General features: G+C 33.5%; 2 protein-coding genes across 2 annotated transcripts; both read left to right on the forward strand.

The window, feature by feature from the left end:
- The first annotated feature begins 599 nt into the window (after positions 1-599).
- On the forward strand, positions 600-2,718 carry LOC132614789 (uncharacterized). Its single transcript, XM_060329317.1, has 2 exons — positions 600-1,277; positions 1,732-2,718. Exons 1-2 carry the CDS (start codon positions 728-730, stop codon positions 2,466-2,468), a joined length of 1,287 nt encoding a protein of 428 aa, XP_060185300.1. The 5' UTR covers positions 600-727; the 3' UTR covers positions 2,469-2,718.
- A 3,294-nt stretch (positions 2,719-6,012) lies between these two features.
- LOC132614132 (uncharacterized) lies at positions 6,013-8,135 on the forward strand. Its single transcript, XM_060328499.1, has 2 exons — positions 6,013-6,702; positions 7,134-8,135. The coding sequence occupies exons 1-2, from the start codon at positions 6,153-6,155 to the stop codon at positions 7,868-7,870; spliced, it is 1,287 nt and encodes a 428-aa protein (XP_060184482.1). The 5' UTR covers positions 6,013-6,152; the 3' UTR covers positions 7,871-8,135.
- Positions 8,136-8,523: the final 388 nt, after the last annotated feature.

The raw sequence follows: 8,523 nt of genomic DNA on the forward strand, positions 1-8,523 counted from the left end.
TATTATAATACCGGGATAATTTTGCCACGTACCAAACGACCACTAACACGTCTCATTCTGCATGCTAATCCAATATAGCCACCACATAACCCTTGCCAAATCCTTCCATTATTCCATAGTTTTCTCCACACAATCAAACAATCTTCATCACTCCCTTCTTCTCTATCTCCAACCTCAAACCCATATCTCCATGCCCTTCTTGAATCATGCCGTCCTTTCCTCCGTGGAGAACTCGAATCCATCGACAAACATCTCCCTACTCTCATCACAGTCTTACGTTCCGTTGGCACAAACATGGCAGCTTCCTCGACCACTTAATCGATATTTCCAAGATTCTTAAAATTTAACTCAAAAATGAAATAAAAAAGAATTTTGTTAGTTTTAAGGGTAAAAGTGAACCATAAAAGTGGCGGAAAGATAAGTGGATAAAAGATATATTTAGATTTTTTGAGATAGTCCACAGACAATTTTGGCCCTTTTACCGTATGAACTTTTACGTGAAAATAATGTTTGTACAGTCCCCCTCTCGTCAACTTGTATATACTACCCCCACTCCTTTTATTTAAGTTCCTTATCCGTATCTTTAACAATCATCTATACAATGATAAATTCTACTAATCAAACTCCTACTATTATACGTCTCATCCTACATATGCTAATCCCATAAATTCAACATATAGTCCATGTAGTTGTGTCCTTCAATTGTTTTCTCCACACAATCAAGAAAATGCCTTCATCACTACCTTCTCTATCTTCAACCTCAAACCCACATCTCCATACTCTTCTTGAATCATGCCGTCCTTTCCTTCGTGGTGAACTCGAATCCATCGACAAAAATCTCCCAACTCTCATCACAGTCTTACGTTCCGTTGGCGCTGGTGAATGTTGGCACAAACATGGCAGCTTTCTCGACCACTTAATCGATGTTTACAAGATTCTTAAAATATGGAAAGCACCAGATTCTGTTTGTCTTTGTGGTCTTTTTCATTCAGCTTACTCTAACTCCATTGTTAATCTTGCTATCTTTGATCCTAATACTGGTCGTGAAACTGTACGTGCTCATGCTGGTGATGATGCTGAGAGGTTAATTCATCTTTTCTGTATTGTCCCTAGGCAGCCTTTGATCCATGATGACTTGTTGTTTAAGTATAGTGATTTGGAACTTATTGAACACCTTAAGGTTTCTGAAATTTCGGTAAAAAATGCTAAGGAAAAGAGTTTGTTTAATGAAGATGAAGCCTGGAGGAAGAAATTGCAGTCAATTTTGCCGGAAAACGGTATTGTTATAATTTACTTTCCTTTACTTTATGAGTTACATAGAAATTTTTACTTTCTTTTTTAGTGTAGGAATAATTTAGAATATATTTTTTTCCTTCAGAGTCTCAGATCTAGTTATATTTTTTACTTTTTGAGAGTCAATTTGACTAATATTGGATTAAATTAGATTAATTTAATATTTTAAAATTAAAATTTATATATTGAAAAAAACTATATGAAAAGTAGTATAAGTTGGAATTTTTCTCATATCAATTTGATGCACAAATACTTCTTGAAATATTGGTCAAAGTTCTTGCGATTTGAATCTTGAAACGAAAAGTATTACATAAATTGGTACAGTTGGGAGTAATATTTATAAGGAAGATAGTATATTTAATGCAAGAATCATTACAACGAGTTTTCATTCACTCTCTCTATCTGATTTTCTCCATAATCTCTTGGATTCCATAACAGGTATAACAGTGAAGCATATTAAGACAGGGGAAGATGTGTTGGTTTCCAGGAGATTGGTAGCTGTGTTTCTGGTCATGACAATGGCTGATTTTAGTGATCAACTGTTTAATTTTCAGGATTTATTGTTTGATAACTCCAATGGTAGGTTGGAATGTACTGGAAACAATTCTCAAATAACTCTATGGCCTGGTGATGGAAAACCAGGGCTATGGATGAATTCTGTTTCAAGAATGGGAGCTATTTACAGTTTAATAGTCCGAGAAGAAGAGATTATGATTGAAAAACGAAAGAAAAACGGCGAAAATGGGATTGTAGAAGGAAGAGATGAAGAAATTGAGCTTGTAATACCACCAGTGTTTGAAAATTGTACAAGAGTTTTGGATGCACAAGAGCAAAAAGAGGCAAGAGAGTTGTATTGGGAAGGTGTTTGTGAAGGGTCTAATAGAGGTTTAGATTGGGCTGAGGAGAAGTTATTGAAAAGTGTTGAGAAGAATTCTTTTGTGGGAGAGCCACATGTTGTATTGGGACAGATTTATTTAAGTAAAGGGAAGTTTGAAGAGGCAAAAAAAGAAGCTGAAAAGGGGTTAAGACTTATATTGGAATGGGGGAGTCCATGGGATAAGAGAATGTCTTGGGAAGGTTGGATTGCTTGGACTAGAGTTTTGTTGATGAAGGCTAAAGAGAAGTCTTGGCCACAAAATTCATGGGGTATTCTTAATTTAGGTCTAGTTAGGTAAACTTTTTTTTTTTTGTTTGTTTATATTGAATGTCTAAGTTTTAGTTCAAGTTGGTTGTCTAGTGTTTCTAATAAAATCTAGGGAAAGATCCTTCCTTCGCTTCTAAATTATCTATCAATCTGTTTGTTGAGTATCGGACCCTTGAGGTGTGACTTCTTCTTTTGGTTCAAGTTGGTTGACTAGTGTTCCTTAATAAACATTAGTGAAAGCAATTAAAATAAATAAGATGCTATCGGACTTATTTGGTATCCATCATGATTTTTGTGACTTTTATTACAGCAATAATTCACCACGATGGCTATTATGTCTGTTTGTGGGATTTCATCAGTGTTTGTATTTTACTGTATTTGTTGACGTTTCTTTTCTTTTTTTAATGTATTTTTGTCGCAATCCAAACAAATAGCTTTAGATACTGAAATCAACGTCTTCCCATTTTTGATTAACTCCTAGATATAACTCCTATCTACACCGAAAGAACTGAGTTATGGTTTTTTTCCGCTTGAAGCATCGTCATAAGGTGTTATTCCCTCCGTCCAGTTTTACTTGTCACATATTAACTTGACATGTCTATTAAGGAGCTAAAAATAAAATAAAAAGTTTACCATATTACCCTAATAATTGCTAATTACCTAATGATTAAAATCAATTAAAGCTTACAAAATAAAAATGTGCAGCTAACTAATTAAGTAATGTGCTCCAACAATTCACATATTCCCCGTAAAAAGTTAGTTTGGAGCCAAAATTTTCATATTAAGCTAAGTTTGACTAGTATAATTTCAAAGTGTTGGAAAAAGAAATTCAAAATTTTGACTTAGTAATACTAAGGATAAAATAGGAAAAATGTTATAAATTATCTCTTGATTTTCTAAGGTGGACAAGTAAAATTAGATAACTATTTTTAATATAGTGGACAAATAAAACTGAAGGTAGAAAATATTGAACCATATTATGTAACTCATGCATAGTAGTCAGACTCAGAATGTGCTAGCGCCTCCCGACGAGGTACATGCACGTCGACCCAGAGACTAGTACTTCCTTTGTTGCATGACACACTTTTTTTTTTAATCTGTCTAAAAAAAATATCACCTTTCTATATTTAGAAATAATTTAATTTTATAAAATGATTTACGACCACAAATATCTAAGACTTGTTTTAGAACACTAATTTCAAAAATCTTTCATTTCTTTCTTAAAATCCAGTGCTAAGTCAGATGGTGCCACATAAACTGAGACGGAGGGAGTACTAAATATCACCAAAGGTCCAATATGTTGGGCAGCATGTAATTAAATAAAAATTTGTCTCTGCAGTCCAGCAACAGTCAACACGACAAGATAGATAGCAAAAGAGCGAAACTCCAAACACTAAGCAAAACAGCACAAGTTCTAGATTTCAAGTAGAAGTTTGGTGGTCATTGCTAAGTTGTTAGGCAAACTGTGAAACATAACCTTAATGTTAGAGATCAAATAAAGCTAAAACAAAGGCAGCAAAGTAAAACGAGTTTCATCAGATAAAATTTACAGTAATCAAGAACGTATCTATGGAGACATAAGTGTTACATACATGGAAGAATAGCTTAGGACAGGCAAAAACAAGAACGTTCCGACCTCCCAACGCATAAAATTCACTCAACAGAACGTAGTCGGTATAATTCACAATTCACAAAGGAAACGTCAATTAAAATTATAATTTCACTAATTTACCTTATTAATTATTTGATCTCCATGTAATAGTATTTTTTCTTTTATGACATTAATCTCTTTTCACATTTATTAGAGTAAAGAAAAAATGAAAAAGTAATTAAATTCTATCTTATTTTAATATATAAGTATTTTAAGTATGTTGCTTACAATAATTTCATTTGCTCCCACTAATAGGTTGATATGCATGTGGCAATGAATCCATTATTATTGATTTAATTGTTTGATTTCTAAGCACCTTTTTTTTTAACATTGTTTATTTTTTTAATATGGGATTTACTTTTTTTTTTTTTGCTTGATTTTATTAATATGGGGTCCATTTTTTTTTCTGTGAGTTTAAATGTGGTGGGTTCCACTTTTTTTCTTCTCTTTTTTTTTAATACTGATTGGTGTTTAATATGGAGCTCAATTTTTTTTTATATTAATTGTTATTTTTTAATATATATGGGGCCCATATTTTTTTTTTAACTTGGAATGGACAATGAACGACGAAAAGGAGCAGGTTGGACGACGAAAAAGCATTCCAACCGGCTCTTCTAAATAGTTAGAATACTCCCACACTCCTATTATTCAGATCTTTAAACAATCATCTATACAACGATAAATTCTAAGCAAACTCACAACTATTATTCGTCTCATCCTACACGCTAACTAATCCCATAAATTCAACATATATAGTCCATATGATTGGGGTCCATCCATAGTTTTCTCCACACAATTCAAGGAAATGCCGTCATCTCTCACTTTTCTCTCTCCCACCTCACCCCCATATCTCCATACCCTTCTAGAAATTTAATTATTTGTAAATCTAAAAAAGTACTACTACCAATTTTCCTAAAACATTTAACAAAAGTAGTAGGTACCATATTACTTATAAAATTAATAGGATATATAATACTCCACTAATTACCAAAAACAAAAAACTACTCCCTCAGTTTCAATCTAAGTGTTTTACTTCCTTTTTGATATGCCCCAAAGTTTTTTTTTTTTTTTTTAAATTTTGTATCAAGTCAAATTAAAACACTTAAATTGAAACAAAAGGAGTAGTTTTATAATGACAAGTCACAATAATCAATTTGGTGTATGTTTCGTGCATGGTATAAGCTGGGATATTCCAGCACTTATTTTGTATCATATTTGATGGAAGATATAAATTTATCCCTTTTATCAAACAGAGTATAAAATGAAGCACACAATCTTAAAAATAGGATATCCCATTAACCTTAAATTATTTTGTCCCACCTTTTGAATGGGATAAATTAGACCCATATTATAATACCGGGATAATTTTGCCGCGTACCAAACGACCTCTAATACGTCTCATTTTGCATGCTAATCCAATATAGCTACCACATAACCCTAGCCAAATCCTTCCATTATTTCATAGTTTTCTCCACACAATCAAACAATCTTCATCACTCCCTTCTTCTCTATCTCCAACCTCAACCCATATCTCCATGCCCTTCTTGAATCATGCCGTCCTTTCCTCCGTGGAGAACTCGAATCCATCGACAAACATCTCCCTACTCTCATCACAGTCTTACGTTCCGTTGGCACAAACATGGCAGCTTCCTCGGCCACTTAATCGGTATTTTCAAGATTCTTAAAATTTAATTCAAAAATAAAATAAAAAAGAGTTTTGTTTGTTTTAAGGGTAAAAGTGAACCATAAAAGTGGCGAGTGGATAAAAGATATATTTAGATTTTTTGAGATAGTCCACAGACATTTTTGGCCCTTTTATCGTATGAATTTTTCCGTGAAAATAATATTTACCCAGTCCACCTCTTGTCAACTTGTATATACTACCCCCACTCCTTTTATTTAAGTTCCTTATCCTTATCTTTAACAATCATCTATACAATGATAAATTCTACTAATCAAACTCCTACTATTATACGTCTCATCCTACATATGCTAATCCCATAAATTCAACATATAGTCCATATAGTTGTGTCCTTCAATTGTTTTCTCCACACAACCAAGAAAATGCCTTCATCACTACCTTCTCTATCTTCAACCTCAAACCCATATCTCCATACTCTTCTTGAATCATGCCGTCCTTTCCTTCGTGGTGAACTCGAATCCATCGACAAAAATCTCCCAACTCTCATCACAGTCTTACGTTCCGTTGGCGCTGGTGAATGTTGGCACAAACATGGCAGCTTTCTCGACCACTTAATCGATATTTACAAGATTCTTAAAATATGGAAAGCACCAGATTCTGTTTGTCTTTGTGGTCTTTTTCATTCAGCTTACTCTAACTCCTATGTTAATCTTGCTATCTTTGATCCTAATACTGGTCGTGAAACTGTACGTGCTCATGTTGGTGATGATGCTGAGAGGTTAATTCATCTTTTCTGTATTGTCCCTAGGCAGCCTTTGATCCATGATGACTTGTTGTTTAAGTATAGTGATTTGGAACTTATTGAACACCTTAAGATTTCTGAAATTTCGGTAAAAAATGCTAAGGAAAAGAGTTTGTTTAATGAAGATGAAGCCTGGAGGAAGAAATTGCAGTCAATTTTGCCGGAAAACGGTATTGTTACAATTTACTTTACTTTATGAATTACATAGAAATTCTTACTTTCTTTTTTAGTCTAGGAATATTTTACATATTTTTTTTCCTTCAGAGTCTCAGATCTAAGTTATATTTTTCGCTTTTTGAGAGTCAATTTGACTTATAATTATATTGGATTTAATTAGATTAATTTAATATTTTAAGATTAAAATTTATATATTTGAGGCTTTTTTCATATCAATTTGGTGAACGAATACGTCTTAAAATGTTGATTAAATTAAAGTTTTTGCAGTTTGAATCTTGGAAAACGAAAAGTATTACATAAATTGGTACAGTTGGGAATAATATTTATAAGGAAAATAGCATATTTAATGCAAGAATCAATACAACGAGTTTTCATTCATTCTCTCTATCTAATTTTCTCCCTAATCTCTTGGATTCCATAACAGGTATAACAGTGAAGCATATTAAGACAGGGGAAGATGTGTTGGTTTCCAGGAGATTAATAGCTGTGTTTCTCCTCATGACAATGGCTGATTTTAGTGATCAACTGTTTAATTTTCAGGATTTATTGTTTGATAACACCAATGGTAGGTTGGAATTTACTGGAAACAATTCTCAAATAACTCTATGGCCTGGTGATGGAAAACCAGGGCTATGGATGAATTCTGTTTCAAGAATGGGAGCTATTTACAGTTTAATAGTCAGAGAAGAAGAGATTATGATTGAAAAATGGAAGAAAAATGGCGAAAATGGGATTGTAGAAGGGAGAGATGAAGAAATTGAGCTTGTAATACCACCAGTGTTTGAAAATTGTACAAGAGTTTTGGATGCACAAGAGCAAAAAGAGGCAAGAGAGTTATATTGGGAAGGTGTTTGTGAAGGGTCTAATAGAGGTTTAGATTGGGCTGAGGAGAAGTTATTGAAAAGTGTTGAGAAGAATTCTTTTGTGGGAGAGCCACATGTTGTATTGGGACAGATTTATTTAAGTAAAGGGAAGTTTGAAGAGGCAGAAAAAGAAGCTGAAAAGGGGTTAAGACTTATATTGGAATGGGGGAGTCCATGGGATAAGAGAATGTCTTGGGAAGGTTGGATTGCTTGGACTAGAGTTTTGTTGATGAAGGCTAAAGAGAAGTCTTGGCCACAAAATTCATGGGGTATTCTTAATTTGGGTCTAGTTAGGTAAACTATTTTTTTTGTTTGTTTATATTGAATGTCTAAGATTTAGTTCAAGTTGGTTATCTAGTGTTTCTAATAAAATCTAGGGAAAGATCCTTCCTTCGCGTCTAAATTATCTATCAATCTGTTTGTTGAGTATCGGACCCTTGAGGTGTTACTTCTTCTTTTGGTTCAAGTTGGTTGACTAGTGTTCCTTAATAAACATTAGTGAAAGCAATTAAAATAAATAAGATGCTAGCGGACTTATTTGGTATCCGTGATGATTTTTGTGACTTTTGTTATTGTTAGAGGCTTAGAGCTTGCATAATTTATGGAGCAATAATTCACCCCGATGGCTATTATGTCTGTTTGTGGGATTTCATCAGTGTTTGTATTTTACTGCATTTGTTGATGTTTTTTATTTTTATGTATTTTTGTCGCAATCCAAACAAATAGCTTTAGATATTGACATGAACGTCTTTTTATTGATTAACTCCTATCCACACCGAAAGGACTGAGTTATGGTTGTTTTTCCACTTGCAGCATTGTCATAAGATGTTACTATTGAATCATATTATGTTACTCATGCATAGTAGTAAGACTCAGAATGTGCTAGCGCCTCTCGACGAGGTACATGCACGTCGATCCAGGGACTAGTTCCTTTGTCCCAATTTATGTGAC

This window comes from Lycium barbarum, chromosome 10 (assembly GCF_019175385.1).
Source record: "Lycium barbarum isolate Lr01 chromosome 10, ASM1917538v2, whole genome shotgun sequence".
Lineage (NCBI taxonomy): Eukaryota > Viridiplantae > Streptophyta > Magnoliopsida > Solanales > Solanaceae > Lycium > Lycium barbarum.